Genomic DNA, 16777 nt, shown 5'->3' on the forward strand with positions numbered 1-16777 from the left:
GTGACGTAAATTATGTTTTCACTGAGGAAAATGTTGAACGCATGTGCGCCACATTGTGTAGGGTGTAGGATAGGGCCCATAATGTTATTTGACTGAGAGAACACCATTCAGAATACACCATTTTTCTAGTCAAAACTCAAGCTAGGTCTAGACTGCGTAAACCCAGCCCGATCTCCCGGCGATTGGATTTCACCCTGCACCCTGCTCAGGCTGGAAACCTTCACATTTACCTCTCCTGCTTCCTGTCCACATTTGCTGGAACCAATCTAGCTTATCCACCACCGGATCGTTGGTCTGATTGGTTGAAGGACTATCCAAATGTGTACAGAGCCATTTGAACTATGCCCATTGATCATGCCTCTTGTGCAGTAGAAATACAGCACAGATTCCCCAGACTAATGTTCAATCTTGATCTTAGTCTGGTGATAGCCAGGCTAGGGTAGGCTAGGCCATTCTAGATGCAGGGATTCGTGATAGCCTACAGGCCTGGCTCTAAACTGGACTGGAAACAAGTTTGGCTCGAACTGAGCCAATCAAAATTCCAGCAAATCAACATGTTGATTCAGAAATACAGATGTGTTATAATTTGCCTGGCTGTTGAGTTCAAAGTTCAATAAACCTTTCTCCAAAACCGACCCTGTTGTTAGAGACGTCTGACACCGGTGGCTTGTTGATGACGTACACATATTGATGACGTACACTTCAGTGAGTTAGTGCTGAAGTTCCCCTGAACTCCTGAGCAGACCGGACTATTTCTGAATAAATTTAACAGTAAGTGCGCTGTTACCTTAACCGTTTCGGAAAGGCAACCAGTTGGTAAAGAACAGAAGCTAAAAGTCATTTCAAGAGGCAGATGCAGGCGAGCATTGTGCCGAAATAGTATTACCTAGCTGGTTAACAAGCTACTGTAGCATTTAGCTTACCCAGAATCTGTCAAATCAAATGAAGCAATTCTGGTTGTCAGTAGTAGTGACAACGTTATGTCCTTAATTTCCAGATAACGTCAATGTTCATTTGCAGGAGTTGTCAAAGGGAACTGCTTGCCGATGGTAGAATGGAGGGGGAAATGTTCTTACGCCATGTATTAACGTTATAGCGTAACGTTAGCTTTAAACTGTTGACGTTAGTTGAAGCTTGAGTGTAACATCAATGTTTTCATGAACACTTCACTTGCTGGCCTTATCCACGGGCTAATTTCCTAACTAGCCGACTTTATGCCTGTTTGTCTCAATTAATGGCACGTGTTGTTTGCAAATGGCGACCTTCTGATTTCTAAATCAGGCATTATGTTAGGATATATTTGACTTTGTTACGATAACGTTGACGTTACGTTATCATTTACATTACACGTGTGTTCGTTCAGAAGGCTCAGAATAGCCTAATATAGATTTAGATAGATCATTTTCTCTTCCCATTGGTGGTTTATAATCCACTAGTTCGCAGGTTTGCTTGGCATATAGTAACGTTAATGTTAGGCCACTGTGAACGTTTGGTTGCCCGACCTTTTTTTGGCCATTTAGGCATTAGCTAATCCGTAGCATAAGTTAGCATGTGGTCCTCCAAGTACCTTATGTTGGCTAATAACAACATTCAAGAACAGGCCATTAAAGCTGTCGGGAATACTTGATTGTTTCAGGATGGCTGGAATGTTCGCCATTGACCTGGAGTCTGAGGACGCCAGTGATGTTGAGGTAAATGCACCTGAAGTTACTGAAATCATTGAACTAAACATGCAGGTTGTGCATCTGCGTTAGTCACTGACTGCTTGTTCCCCTTTACTCAAATGTTCTGTAGGACGAAGTTTGTGATTTCACCGTCACAGAAATCGAGCCGTAGGTATTATTTGATTTGTTAACTTAGCTTAGTTTTACTTAATTAAATGGAAATATGAAATAACAAACATGTTGAATTTTAATCTCCAACCCCAAGGGTTCAAACAGAGGAGGTGGAACTGACAAGTGCCAGCGTGAACCGAGATAGCGAGAGGGTTGGCCCAGACTGTTTCGAGCTACTCACGGTTCTTGGAAAAGGAGGGTATGGGAAGGTACGCCTATCCTTTTACTTTCTGTATTTCATTGCACGTCAACAATAACGACCCCCTTTGGCTCAAGGCAAGTTTATTTTACATGTCAAATATCATTAACAATAGCAAGCCTTGTTGACATGTTGTGAAAATCATGAGTGTGTCAGAGTTGTTTGGAGAGATTAATCCTGTTGATTTATGGCAAACTCACTGGAAATGTCAGAGTAAGTGTTCTGTATAGTGACATTTCTTCAGCATGGAGCATGCACTAAGGACTTTTTTTTATTATGATTATTGTATTGGACAGGTCTTCCAAGTGAGGAAGGTCCAGGGAACCCAGACAGGCAAAATATTTGCCATGAAAGTCTTAAAGAAGGTAGATGTACTTCTGTCCATAGAATGTGGCAAATTTAGATATCTTAACTGTGGTTCATATTTCTCATTTTCCTTTTCTCCTTTCTTCAATAATCTATGCCTTTCAGGCCAAGATTGTATGCAACGCAAAAGACACCGCACACACTCGTGCAGAACGTGAGATTCTGGAGACAGTGAGGCACCCATTTATAGTGGAGCTGTGGTATGCTTTTCAAACAGGAGGGAAACTTTACCTCATTCTGGAATGTCTCAGTGGTGAGTGATGAGACGGAGTTGGTTTACATGGACACTTTAAATCTGATAAGAATAATAAAAAAATGGCATTAATTAGAATTTACAATTAAAAGAGGTGGTGTACTCTGTTCTCATTCCGATTGAACAGCGCAGTCAATCAGGTTGCCTGCTGTAGCTTCTCCAGTATCCAATGTAAATAGATGACACAACATTTTAATTAAAAATAGTTTAATTGGAATGAAAAAAAAAAAAAAAAACCTGTCCATGTAAGCGGGGCCACATACAAAAAGAGCAAGGGAGGTCGGGAATGGAAACAGCAATGCAGACATGAACTTGGTAGAAGTAGTTATAAAGAGGGTGGAATGGAGGGAAACCCCTGGTAAGGACTGGCATTTGGCCTGCCTTCCACATGCCGGTCGTCATTATGTGAACTCTGCACTGAAGTGTAACTCTGCGTGCTCTACTCAGACAGCCTAGTGCAAAGGGACAAAGCCCGTCTGGAATTAAACAGTGGTATGTGAGAATGTTATGTTTATTTCGTGTCAGTGTCAAGGCTATAACTTATTCATGGAATGACCAAACTAGTATGAACATTACCTGAAGTTGTGCTACCACTACACTGTCTTTATCCATGTGTGAAATGCATAATCAACCTTATACATTTTCTTTCTGTTGTATCAGTAATGGAAAAGCCTTTTGATTTCAGCTCTGTCTCCATGTTTTGTTTTAGGGGGAGAGCTATTCATGCAGTTGGAGAAAGAGGGAATTTTCATGGAAGACACAGCTTGGTGAGTAAAGGGCCTCACACCTCAATAAAATGTATGAGATTTGGTGGAATGGCACCTGCAAGAAGTAGATGAAAAATGCTTACTGTGTGCATATAGAAACAAATCTCTCTCTCTCTCTCTCTCTCTTTCCCTCAAATTCAACACTCAAATTTAATTCTCATTTAGATATAAGACATAAACTGATTTAGCATGACCAGAATTGAACAGTGTATTTAATTGTTGTGTATGTTTTATTTTTAAAATGTGTATACGTATGTACATTTTTATTTTAATCCTATCTACCACTTGCCTCGCTCTGTTCCCCCAATAGTTTTTATCTGGGAGAAATAACGTTGGCTCTTGGCCACCTCCACTCTAATGGTATCATATACAGAGACCTGAAACCGGAAAACATCATGCTGAACCATCAAGGTGTGTGTGTGAGGATGTCCATATGATCATGCCATGAAGCATGACAAGGATCCTTGGCTTTGGGGTCCTCTATTGTTTACCGCTTGTACATGTCCTACCTTTCACATGGCTTTCCTTCTGACTTTAGGACACATTAAACTCACTGATTTTGGCTTGTGCAAGGAGTCCATTCATGACGGGACAGTCACGCACACCTTCTGTGGGACCATAGAGTACATGTGAGTTCAGCTTTACACAGTTCACACACACATACACACACACACACACACACACACACACACACACACACACACACACACACACACACACACACACACACGCACACACACACACGCGCGCATACACACACGCATACACACACTGCTGGTAATCGTATTCATATCAGGGTCTTTTTGCCATGGCATTATGATCTAATATGTTTCAAGACAACTTGTTTATTGTGATACTGTTTATAGGCCTTGGTGATCTAGTTGGAAACATGATAACAATAAAAAATGTTTCCACTATTGATCATTGACGTCCTATTTTAGATTACATAGTTACAAAAAGTGAGGGTAAACTACTGCTCCAGTTAGTGGAAGTGTCAGAGAGAGAGCTGTGCCAATAGAACTCTAATTTACGGTCATATGGTTCATGGCTTGCCTACTAGTTTCAAGCAAGTGATCCTGCCCATAGTGATGAATGGAAATTTGTATTTTGATTGAATTCAGTTGAATAACAGAGCTGTTGTAGCCTTAGCTACAACCATGCCAGCACTTTGCGAGCAACACGGCAATCGATGAAGCTCAACAACCTAACTCCATCCACCTACCCAGTCTAGTAAGATGTCAGCAAGAGCGATCACTCATGATTATCACAGATAGCCTATCATTTCATTGACTTGTCACAACTTATTTGGAACTTTAGCATTGCTTCATGCATTGCCATAATGGTGCTGCTTTATCTATAATGCTGATCAATGTTAATGAATTTGATACAGTGTCATCTGATCAAAATATATATACTGTATGCTACTGTTGTTACTGATCATGACCCATTTGTAAGACTTGTGAGCTGAAGTGTCTGCCTACCTGCCTGTCTGTCTGTCTGTCTGCCAGGGCTCCAGAGATACTCACACGCACAGGACACAACAGAGCAGTGGACTGGTGGAGTCTTGGAGCCCTTATGTATGACATGATGACTGGCTCGGTGAGTAAGGAAAGAAGTTTGAGAGTAATCGATTGTTGAGAAAATAGGAGTCATAATTCCATCTTGAGAAATGTCTCACTGACCCTGTGTGTTGTACTGTATTATTTAGCCCTGGAAAGTCATGATGTCGGGTATAATGATGTGTTTTCTCTTGGTCTCCTAGCCTCCTTTTACTGGAGAGAACAGGAAGAGGACCATTGACAAGATTCTCAAGTGCAAGCTGAATCTGCCACCCTACCTCACTCCAGATGCACGTGACATGGTCAAAAAGGTGCTGTTTCTCACCTCTCAGTTTTACCTTTGAACTTGGGTTTTGCCCACTGTGTAATGCCCCTGTGTGGTTTTGCATACTTTCTGGTACAAAATCCATTTCCTGCGCAAAACAAAAGAAAAAACAGGACAAAGCCTAACAAACTGGGCAATGAACCATAACTTTGTATATACAGTAATTGCACCACGAAATAACAGCCTTCTTATTTTCATAGTTTTAAGTTTAATACATTTAGAATGATATTATTTGTTGTTTACTTTATATTGTAGTATGTATTTTTTTATGGTTTAAGCACTTTTAGCTATTTTGCAGCAAACTTATCAGCCATGTTGGCATCTAGAGGCAAACTTCCAGCAAAGTTCTGACAACGATGAGAAGTTTACCACTAGTGGCAAATGTGTTCGCCAGTGATTTGTCATCACACTTATCAAATAATGTCACAAGTGAACTTTTAGTGACAAACCGAATTTGCGTAAGACATTGCTGCAAATTTGCTGCAACATTGCAAGAACTGTTCACCAGAGACCTGAAATTTCTGTAAGGAGTTCACATGACATTAGGATTTGCATTCATGCTACACCAAATAACCTATGCTGTTTTTATTTTCAATGAAGAAAGAAAGATGGAATGTTGTGAACATATGGATGTGAACTTGTGGGTACAAAATAAGACCTGTACAGCCCTAGACAATCAATTAATCTCAAAATTGATTATTTTCATGATGACTTGATTAACTGGATACACCCTCGAACGCCTTGTGTTGTCCTTACACCAAAGATATTGAGTTTACTGTTATTATAGGGCATTTACTTTTTTAATCAAAAACTGAAATGGTTGGCGATTAATTTACTAGTTGACTGCTAATCAATCAATTCAAGATTCAAGACTTTTATTTGTCATTGAACAGGGCACTGCCTAAATTGCCAATTGTTGCAGGCCTAGTTTTGTCAGTGTCATTTTGAGCATATTGCCTTTTTCTAAAATGTGGTGCAACTCAACCCTAATATACAGTACACTGCTACATTAGCTTGGTTTGTTTCATCTTCAGCTCTCCCTTTGCCCTCCTATGCTTCTTATCTTATCTCTCCTTTTCAACCCTCCCTCCCTTTATCTTTCTATACCTCACTCTCTATAGCTGCTGAAAAAGAGCCCATCTCAGAGGCTAGGCTCAAGCAAGGCTGACTGTGAAGATATTAAGGTGAACAAGTACACCCATCATCATGTTACCTCTCTGCAGGATGCTATTGTAACAGATGTGTGAGAATAGCTTGAATGCTTGTAGGACATGGGTAAACTATCTATGTATGCATCATGTATAAGTGTTTTATTTTTGTGACTTTTACAGAAGCATCCTTTCTTCCGGCATGTCAACTGGGACGATCTATTGAACAAGCGCCTAGAGCCACCCTACAAGCCAACCCTGGTAGAGCGCCACTCACGAGCTGTTCCTCTGCAGAGAACTTGGGCTGTCTTTTAAAAGCAATCCCTTGTCTGTTTTTTGTTTCATATTCATTTTCATCTGTCTCCTTTTTTTCAATCCTTCCTGTGGCTCTTGCTTTTGGTTCCCCTCCCGTTCATTCTCTTTTAAGCAATCAGACGAGGACGTGAGCCAGTTTGACAGTCGCTTCACCCGCCAAACTCCAGTGGACAGCCCTGATGACACCACTCTGAGTGGCAGTGCAGATCATGCTTTTTCTGTAAGTCTCCCTCATATGCACACACACACACACACAAACACACTGTCTTGACATTCATTTAGCTTGTTCACATTGCTTTTTGGGATTGCCGTGAACTCTGTTGTCTCTGTCAGGGCTTTACCTATGTGGCCCCCTCTGTGCTGGAGAGCTTGAAGGAGGGCTTCTCTTTTGAGCCCCGAGCCCGTCCTGCACGCCGCCACACCAGCAGCCCTCACACCCCTATTAGGTAAGAAGTGTCTTCTGTACTGTATATCCAACTATCCTCGCAGTGGTGTAGGCTCAGAAACACCCAGGTTTTAAATTTTGCAACATGACATGCTCGATATATGAATACACTGCTTGACATGATGTCAGGTGTGTTGTTGCTTACTTTTGCCACTGGGTAAATACCAAACAGTATCAATCACAGACAATTAATCATTGAACACAACCCATTGTGTCAGATGGATAGGCTAGTAATGGTCTTACTCGGGCACCGTCAGACACAGGATGTGGGTATGCTCCCAAGGAGTCTGGAAGTCATGTCTTTCTTTTCTCCCCTCTTGCTCTTCAGTCCCCTGAAGTTCTCCCTAACTGAGCCCTTCAAGACCAGCTTGGACGGAGAGTCGGAGTCTCCCGTTCAGAGCCCGCCTCCACCCTTGCCCACAGACAACTGTGCCACTCAGCCAATCAGGACGCCTGGTCGCAACAAGAAGAAGGGCCATAGGAGATGAAGCCGCCAATCACTCCTCATGACCAGGGACTCATCTCAGGGGCCGCGTTTCCTCTCTTGTGCTGGTTTCTGCATCGCAATCCGCTTCCTTTCCACCCTCAAGGGTCAAGGGTCAAGAACCAATTTCTTACTGCCAAAGCGTTTTGACACTGTCACCGATGTGACTACCATTTCATGAATGTCTCCTAAGGTAGTGCTGATTTGTGCCTGTGACTTATCATGGTTCTGCACACAATTTCATAGTATCCATTACCTAAATGAAAAACAATCTGTCTGAATGAACATTTCACTAAACAGATGACCACGGCTGAAATTAAGGTTGTGTTTAAAGACATTTTCATTCTGGAAAACTACTGGTCCATGCTGCTACTACCACTGTGATGCTATCAGATTCGTGTGTATGTGATGCCTTTCATTAGGTCGGAATCTGAACCCAGTGGACATTCTATTATTTCGCTGTGAGATTTTGGAATGAGAAGGTGGGGAATGCAGTATCATATGCTGTTGTACATGGTGTAGTCATAGAGGTTCTATCCTTACAGTATATTATTTAATTTAAAAGTATTATTGTGAATTTATTAACTGAACTACATGGGATTTCTTGGGTGGAGAGTGTTTTAAGACATTTTACTCTCTTTGTTTTCAGTATCAAATCAATTACTTTCATGTATCACTAATTTATCTGAAAAGGGCTTTGAGGTGTGACATGTTAATAAATAAAACGGATAAGATGATCATATTAAGGCTGTCAAGAAGTCATGGTTGTACATTCGTAGTAAACGTCAATGTAATTATCACTTTATTAATTGAAACAAATGTTTGTAAACATCAGGGTTAAAATACATAGATCTCAGTTGACAACAATATTCCAAATGTAAAACATTTGTGAAAATGGGAAATTTTTTTAAAAACTTTTTCAAAATGCACAAATGCTAAATATTCCTCCCATCCTGTCACCAGTTACTTCACAGTTCGGTCACGTCAATCCCCCCATCCCCTTCCTTGTGTTCATCATCCAGGGTGACTGACGTCAGCTCCTCATCTGCTTTTTCTGTCTTTCTCTCCCTCTCCTTCTCACTGTTCCCGTCTTCCTCCTGCTTCTGTCTGGCTCGTTCCCGGAGATCCATGCCTTCCAGACTTGAGTAGTCATCAGAAGAGTCGCCACCCTCCTCTCTCTGGTCCCCTTCCTCTTCCTCCTCATCATCTTCCTGGCTGCCCCTCTGTACCTTCCTGCCTCCTGCTGCTTCGTTGTTCTCATTCATCTCCTCTTCCTCTCCCTCCTCCTCATTCTCCATCCGTTTCTGAGGCCACAGATTTACGCCTAGACATCCTTCAATCGCCGTGACGACTCTCCTCAGTTGCCCCTGCAGGCCGGTGGAGCAGTGACGGGCGGCATTCCCTGCTCTGCCCTCCTGCTGGGTCGTCCATCTGAAGACGAACACAAAGACCACCAAGAGCACTAGCACAATAACTACCACCACCACAGCCTTGCCAGCTCCCCCTCTTCCTGGGGTGGCAGTACTAGCCTTTGGGTTAATAGGAGGTGCTATGGTGGCAGTACTAGCCTCTGGGTTAATAGGAGGTGCTATGGTAGTAGTAGTGAGCTTCGTGTGTGTGCTTTGAGAATCTGTCGTTTCTTTGATCGTGGGAATGTTTTTTGTTGTTGAAGCCACCTGGGCTGTGAAGGTTGTCACTGTAGAAGAGTTGGATTCTCGGGCCGTGTCATTGGAGTTCTTTTTCAGAGGTGCCTGTGACGCGCTGTTGCTAGTGGAGGATAATTCGTTAGTAGTTGCATTGGTGTTATTTTCTGAACTGGCTGAAGCTTGTGTTGTTTTGACTGGTTGAGCTTGGAAGGCAGGCAGAGTCAGAAAGACGAATAGACTCAACCAGATCAAAGAAATGATGGGCTTCATTATATCTGAAAGAGAAAAAAAACAGTTTGTTGGAAAACTACTACTGAAAATGTGGAAAGACCGTAAACTATGTGGTAATAAAATTGCGGAGTTAGACAGTTAAACAAGTCGACAGCAGTGACTTCCCTTGTTAGCTTGACCTTCTCCTTAAGAGCTAAGTGGGCAGGTGGGCAAACCACAATAAGGAAACATGCCGTGGGCTGCATTCCAGATGGGCTTAAGCAGAGACTTTCTAATGCTGAGACACAGCACTCAAAGAATCATCCATAGACATGCATGGGGTTAGTTTGTAACACCAATATGACATTAGTCCACACATGACCCACCCTTTCTGTACGTCTCTTCATTCACTTCAATAGGAAAAGCTGATAACTGCCCACAGTGTGTTACCAAGAAGGCTGAGTGGGGGGACCTGCCTATAAGGGCTTACCATAATTTCCTGATAGCCACGGCTTATACAGTACATTGATTTAGCAAAATTTCTTTAGCTATGAGGTTAATACAGGAGACAATTAATGTGGTGTTAATATGGTTTTGGTTCTTTTAACTTGCATAAAACATTGTCCTGCGGCTTATATGCGGGAAATTACTGTAGGTCTGTCTGCAGCTGACTCAATGGCCCCTTCTCAACCTCTCCTCGATCTTGATAGATAGATAAATAGATAGATACTTTACTGATAGATAGATAGATAGATAATTTATTGATCCCCAAGGGGAAATTTAAGATCTTGGATTCTCCGACTCGTTCCCACTGATCTAGATAAACAATGATGGGGCGGCAACAATGGGATAGTCAGTGTTCTTTGTAGATCAGGGGGAACGAGCCGGATGACCGAGGAAGGACAAATGAGGAGCCCATTGTCTAACGTATGGGTGTTGAACATAAGGCCTGTGGGCCAGATCAGGCCCGTCAGCAGGTTTAATTTGGTATCTATATTGGTATTCACACCGAGTTGTCTTCAACAATGTCTAAGAAATATCTATGATTTGATCAATTGATTAAGCTTAGCACTACAAACCATCCTCAGGAAGGAACAAACTGACCTGAAAATAGGATGTTTCAAGTGAGAAAGCAGTATATGACAGCAGTACATGATTTACTTGTTTGCTCTTAAGTGGCCATAGTTAAGGAGTATATCGTCAAACAACACTTTTGATGCATTTACATGCACACTAAAAAACGATTACTGGAATAATCCGTTTAAGGTGTATTTTCTCAAAGAAATCAGAATATTGACAGAAACCTTGGCGTGTTAAACAGATTTTTCATAAATGACATTAAGGAGCTCTTAAGTATAAGAACTTTTAGGAGTGTTTTTAGAACGTTCTTAGAGCACTCCTAAGAAGTTCTTAGCACTTAAGAGCTTCTTAACGAATCTGGGAAACCCGGCCAATGACGGCCTCCAAAACACCTCGTTCCAATTAATCCGACTCACTAATATGACATTGCCATCCCTTTACTTTTCATTTAAATAGATATAATAACTGATGAGAAATTATAATGTTATAATGTTTTATTGCTGTCTTGCTGTTGTGTAGGCCTTCTTTTTAGATGTAGCCTAGAAAACAAGCATTGGAAAAGTCTCCTTTCTGGACCAGGATGATATGTGTTTAGTGCACTAAGGACAAGATGTGTTTAGTGCACTTACATTTTCACCAACTAGCTAAACTAGCTTATCTATAGCTGAAGAAGTGATAGGGAAATTAAAATCAGCTGGTTTAGAGAATGGATGGAGCTAAGTGGCAGGACAGTTGAGGCGTGGCTTTAGCAGACCAGTTTGAGAGCAGAATAAAGGGAGGGCAAAAATCATCACCCCTTACTGGTTTCATTTCTAACCCCGAGGGAAACCAATGTGATTCTCCATAAATGAGAACCATTTGTTTTTAGAGAAGTAATTTTTCAGATCACATCAAAAAGTTAGTGGATTGGCCAGATTTAATTAGCCTCAAAATATTGAATTAATATCATAAAATTAATTATGACTTCAGAATTTTAACTTAACTTGTGGCTGCAAACAACAAGCTTCCAAATCAGAAGACCACAGAAACTATTGAAGGAATAACGGCTAAAGATGTACAGGTCACAGCACCAACCAGTCATGCCTTTTTTGAGTACAAGTGAACACACCTACACAAACACAGGAAGTGGCTTCTTTGCTGTTCCATCTGCAAACCAAGACAGGAAATGAAATGTGCACATGGGACGCCTACCATCATTCACATCCACCATTGCATGGTGTTACATTATGTACATTATGTTTTAAATACTATAGTCTTTATTTGAGTGCTAATTTTAGGTACTTGTGGGGGTCTACATCTGCATTTTTTAGGAGACTATACTGGCTTAATTACAGAATGCAAGCAAACAGTGTAAATTTGAGTATTGCTAGATGTGATTCACTACGGTCTTCCATGCTCAACCCACATACACCAATCTCTCTGCTTATCTCTCTCTGCTGTATATATTCTGCATGTTGTATTTTGTGTACAGATTCAACACACAATCTCTTTACTGGTTAATCACTACTACTGTCTCTATGACCAGACGATTAATGCAAAACCTCAAGTGCAAGCGCATAGTCTGCTATGGTAGGCTACAGGATATTGATATAGATGAAAAAAAAAAAAAGTCACCACAGAGACATGGCCTGTGGTGGTCAGCAACGAAGGTCAGAGTGCACACTACCAGAGGAACCAATTACCTCAGAGACAAAAAAAAGGTGGTGGTGCTGTGGCTGTGATCCTTATTGAAGCTCTCCGTGTCAGAACGCTATATACCATTCTACACAGATGTTGGGTCTAGATATTTTGACATGTAATATATTACTTAAACATTAGAAACTTGAGGTTCCTGAAGACAAAATCATAGATGGAAATTAAAATGGGAAGAGGGAAGGAGAAATCCAATAAAAGCATCCTTCAGAGATCAAATGTGATTTTTAGCAAAAAGAGCGAACTAAAAAATGTACAGTGCATTACGGAATGATAAAATAAATGTAAATTTGTGGACTCACCTTACTGCTGCTTGTTTTACTACTCTGAACTTCAGGGGGTGGGGAAACAATTAAACCGCCAGAATTTTGAAGGAGCAAGTCAGCCCAGAGCAAATAGATGCAGAAAAAAAGAGAGCAAGAAAGACAGTGGGTGGGAGGGGTAAGAAAGGAATATGAAACATAGGTGAAAAAAAGAAAGACTGAAACTCTTCAACCAATTGAAGGTTTTCAGCTATTGTCATGACATTTTCTTATATGTCTCTGATACTGTAGTTGTTAGGCTGTTAAATTAAATTACTGTTCATTCAACATATATTCCAAATAATCCTCCCTCAATATTGTGCGTACAAACACACACACACACACACACACACACACACACACACACACACACACACAGAGAGAGAGATATTATCCACAGACTGTTACCCAATGGTGTAACATGTTTAAAATATGTGAAGAAAAGAGAGTGAGAAGCCTAAGCTTGCTTTACAAGACAAGTGAGAACCATTCCACCACATCCTGTGTTCACTGACAGCACATGCTACGTGTGTGTGTGTGTGTGTGTGTGCGTGTGTGTGTGTGTGTGTGTGTGTGTGTGTGTGTGTGTGTGTGTGTGTGTGTGTGTGTGTGTGTGTGTGTGTGTGTGTGTGTGTGTGTGTGTGTGTGTGTGTGTGTGTGTGTGTAACATTGGGGTTGGTCTATTTATGAGCATTATGACAAAATGTCTAGCCTCTTTTTGTGAATGCCATGTCATAATTTTTTTTTAAAAAGTGTAGGCTATTTCCTGATTCCCGAGTATCAAAAATAAAATGCAAGTTGTGCATGTATGTTATATCTGTTTATTTGAGGGTATATACAAAATAAATACATCGGGGCAGCCGTGGCCTACTGGTTACGGCTTCGGACTTGTAACCGGAGGGTTGACGGTTCGATCAACCAAGCACCTAACCCCTTACTGCTCCCCGAGCGCCGCTGGTTGGGCAGGCACCTCACTGCTCTGGGTTAGTGTGTGACACACCTCACTGTGTGTTCACTGTGTGCTGTGTGTGTTCACTGATTCGGTTACATTGGGTTAAATGCAGAGAAACAAATTTCCCTCACGGGATCAAAAAAGTATCTATTCTATTCTATTCTAATATTTCTGAGGATGAGTGGGTCATTTGAATGTTCAGCATGTGTGTGAGGGTTAAATAATCAATATTTTCTGAAAAACATATCCATTTCTACCCTCACTCAAATTTCTGTTCAAAACCAGGCGGCAGTGAGCTCCAGTTCAGAGAGGGGGCACTTTCCTGACACTCAGCTGGCCAGTCAGAGGTGTAACTGAAGCCCCCGTATCACCCTCAAAGGCGATAGCAGCGGTATGGTTTTGAACTAACATACTAAATTAAATAGCACTAGTTATGGTGATCATACTGGTTTCTTATAGGATCCTTGGTAGCTTTTCTGTCCCAGTGAACTCCTTATAAATCTTAACTGATTTGCCATAGACTTGCTGTTCATATCTTCATACCAAGTACAGTATATCTGACAGCTGTTGAAGAAAGTGTGATGTACATGTTATGTTAGTTACACCTTTCAAATGCTCTTCTCAAAGACAGACTTTGTGGTGATTTAGTTCCTGTTTAGCATTCTCATTTTCCATTAACAGTCTTAGTGATGCAGTAGAATAGGCCCCACTTCCTCAAACACCTCAACTTAAACTTGTTAGAAATATACTGTGATTATATGCAAACATCACATGCCACAGAGATGCTTCATGTCACTCTGGCTCTCCTGTCCTTTTCTACAGGTAAAGAATTTGGTTTGATTTAATATTTTAAATACATTTCTGAAACTTAACATTAGTTCATATCAATTTGTATCACAGCAACACATTTTAGTGACATGGACATGTTAACCTTAGAATACGATTCAACACATATCAATCTGGGTCACTTCTTCTTTCATATATTCAGATATTCAAATGTAGATGGTTTGAGGGTGATTTGAATTACTGATTGTCTTGTGACTGTTTCTTTTTTTTCATACAAGTGAATAGAAAGCTTGAAGGGATTCCCAAAACATATACCGTAATTTCCTGACTATTAGCCGCGGCTTATATATTGATTTAGCAAAATGTCTTCAGCTATGAGGTTAATACAGGGGGGCAGTTTATGGTGTTATGGTTTTGTTTCTTTTAACTTGCATAAAACACTGTCCTGCGGCTTATACACAATGCGGCACATATAGGCTACTATACTGTATATGTGACATTTCCATTACCTCTTTCTGACCTCCCACTCAGTGGAATGGACAGGCTATTGTGAGTTCCGCTCAAACCCACCTTGGTTGTCATTCCTGTGGTTTGTTGTTATGTTTTGTTTCCAGCTCTGCTGCCTACTTCGGAATCTGAAGAACAGATTATGAAGATCGGGGAAGGCGAGAGCATCACTTTTCACACATCTGCACACAAGAAGATTCAGTTTGATGACCAGGTCCTTTGGTCATATGGTCATCTGAATCCAAACACTCTGATAGCCCAGATATACCAGAGGGACATAAATACAGAGTTCAGTGAGAGATTTAGGGACAGACTGCAGCTGGACAAAGAAAGAGGATGTCTGACCATCAGGAATGCCACAGCCATAGACTCAGGAATCTATCGCGTTGAAGTAACAGGTGGAGGGTTCTCAAACGTCACCTGTTTTCAGTGCGCAGTTTATGGTGTGTTTTAAATGTTTTCCTTTCCACTATAGTTCTCTGAACATAATAAGCAGATGTTTACAGTCATGGGTTAACTTCTCATGGCAAGACAGCTTGTGTTAACCAACAGTTTCTCTTTGCCCAAGCAGCTCCAGTCCCCAAGCCTGTCTTGAGCACCATACCAGGGAATCAATCAATCATCAGGCCATCGGCTGTTTTAGTGGAGTGCTCTGTGGAGAATGGGAGAGAGGTCACACTGTCCTGGCACCGAGGGAATGATCTGCTGAGCAAGACCAGCAGTCCAGACATCAACATCACTCTCAGGCTCCCCCTAGTGGTCCGACAGCAGGACATCACTGTCTACACCTGCGTGGCTGCTAATCCAGTCAACAACCAAACAGTGCCACTAAGTACAGAAGAGCTCCTTCTGCTACACAAAGGTACAGTTTGCAGTGCAACACAAGAATTCAATGTTAGTTCACTGCATGTACTTTCCTTGTTCTCTCTGTTCATCTCTCTCAGGCTCTAAACAGTGTTCTCATTGCTGCGATGCCATTGTGGTGCGCCTGGTCCTCTCTGCCCTGGTAACCGTGGTCATGGCTGCCCTGCTGGTAGAGCACTTCAGAGGCAACAAATCACATGGAATAGTCTGTTTGACTTAAGAATTCAAAGGTGCTAAATAAGAGTGCAAATCGTTGCTCTATAAATCAATTATGAAGTAACACTGGCATTGATGTCTCCTGACAGGACATAAAAACATCAGTGCTCTCTGATTACTGAAAAGGTCTTTAAACATGCTCCCTGTGTACTTATTTCTGTCTTTTAAAATCAATCATAAACAACCTGGAGGGAATACAGGGTTGTACTGGGACCATTACTACTGGTATGTTAGTAGCAGAGTGCATCATTGGTCTTGGTTTTGGGTCTACAAAACAAAACCAACAGGTTCTGTTATCACTCACTTTTATAAATTCTCTGTTATTGCTATCACTTCTGATGTAAAGCATTGGTGTAGCCTACTAATGAATAATAAACAGCCTCTTTTTGCAATCAGATTGTTTTTATATTATCATTATTATTATTATTACATTACATTTAGCAGCCACTTTTTTCATCCAAAGTTTGTAGATTGTAATTCCGTTAGATCTGTACTGACGGGAAGTCAACATACAGGGTATCTATGTTGCACTTAATATGGGGCAACAGCTACTTTGCCAACCGTATAGCACACAAGGCGGTGACTTCCTGTTTGGTTTTAAATGAAGCCATAGTGCAGGTCTCAACATCCAACAGCAATGAACAAACCTATCAAGAGCCACAGAGCAGAGACATCTGAGAAGAGAAGCCGTCACTTGCGGGTGTAAAAGCTGGTGCTTTCCATACTGTGGTTAGAGTGTGTCTTTTCTGAACTGAGGACTAACGTGTTACAGTGTTGCACTTAAGCCCTTTGTTTAGCTCTAGTTTCTTTTAGTTTGACATGGCAA

General features: G+C 41.3%; 3 protein-coding genes across 3 annotated transcripts; 2 read left to right on the plus strand and 1 right to left on the minus strand.

Moving 5' to 3' along the window:
- The first annotated feature begins 666 nt into the window (after nt 1-666).
- Nucleotides 667-8438, plus strand: LOC134066008 (ribosomal protein S6 kinase beta-2-like). The gene is made up of 16 exons (XM_062521168.1): nt 667-771; nt 1637-1691; nt 1795-1832; nt 1930-2044; nt 2331-2399; nt 2506-2653; nt 3363-3420; nt 3731-3831; nt 3959-4049; nt 4929-5019; nt 5183-5290; nt 6426-6488; nt 6636-6713; nt 6880-6987; nt 7101-7213; nt 7541-8438. The coding sequence occupies exons 2-16, from the start codon at nt 1638-1640 to the stop codon at nt 7698-7700; spliced, it is 1395 nt and encodes a 464-aa protein (XP_062377152.1). The 5' UTR covers nt 667-771; nt 1637; the 3' UTR covers nt 7701-8438.
- A 37-nt stretch (nt 8439-8475) lies between these two features.
- On the minus strand, nt 8476-11762 carry LOC134066016 (uncharacterized). Its single transcript, XM_062521180.1, has 2 exons — nt 11741-11762; nt 8476-9617 (listed from the first exon to the last, which is right to left on the minus strand). The coding sequence occupies exon 2, from the start codon at nt 9610-9612 to the stop codon at nt 8665-8667; it is 948 nt and encodes a 315-aa protein (XP_062377164.1). The 5' UTR covers nt 9613-9617; nt 11741-11762; the 3' UTR covers nt 8476-8664.
- Nucleotides 11763-14293: 2531 nt separating this feature from the next.
- On the plus strand, nt 14294-16304 carry LOC134101421 (HEPACAM family member 2-like). The gene is made up of 4 exons (XM_062555082.1): nt 14294-14400; nt 14979-15314; nt 15443-15733; nt 15816-16304. Exons 1-4 carry the CDS (start codon nt 14337-14339, stop codon nt 15953-15955), a joined length of 831 nt encoding a protein of 276 aa, XP_062411066.1. The 5' UTR covers nt 14294-14336; the 3' UTR covers nt 15956-16304.
- Nucleotides 16305-16777: the final 473 nt, after the last annotated feature.

Source organism: Sardina pilchardus, chromosome 2 (genome assembly GCF_963854185.1).
Source record: "Sardina pilchardus chromosome 2, fSarPil1.1, whole genome shotgun sequence".
In the NCBI taxonomy this organism is placed as follows: Eukaryota; Metazoa; Chordata; class Actinopteri; order Clupeiformes; family Clupeidae; genus Sardina; species Sardina pilchardus.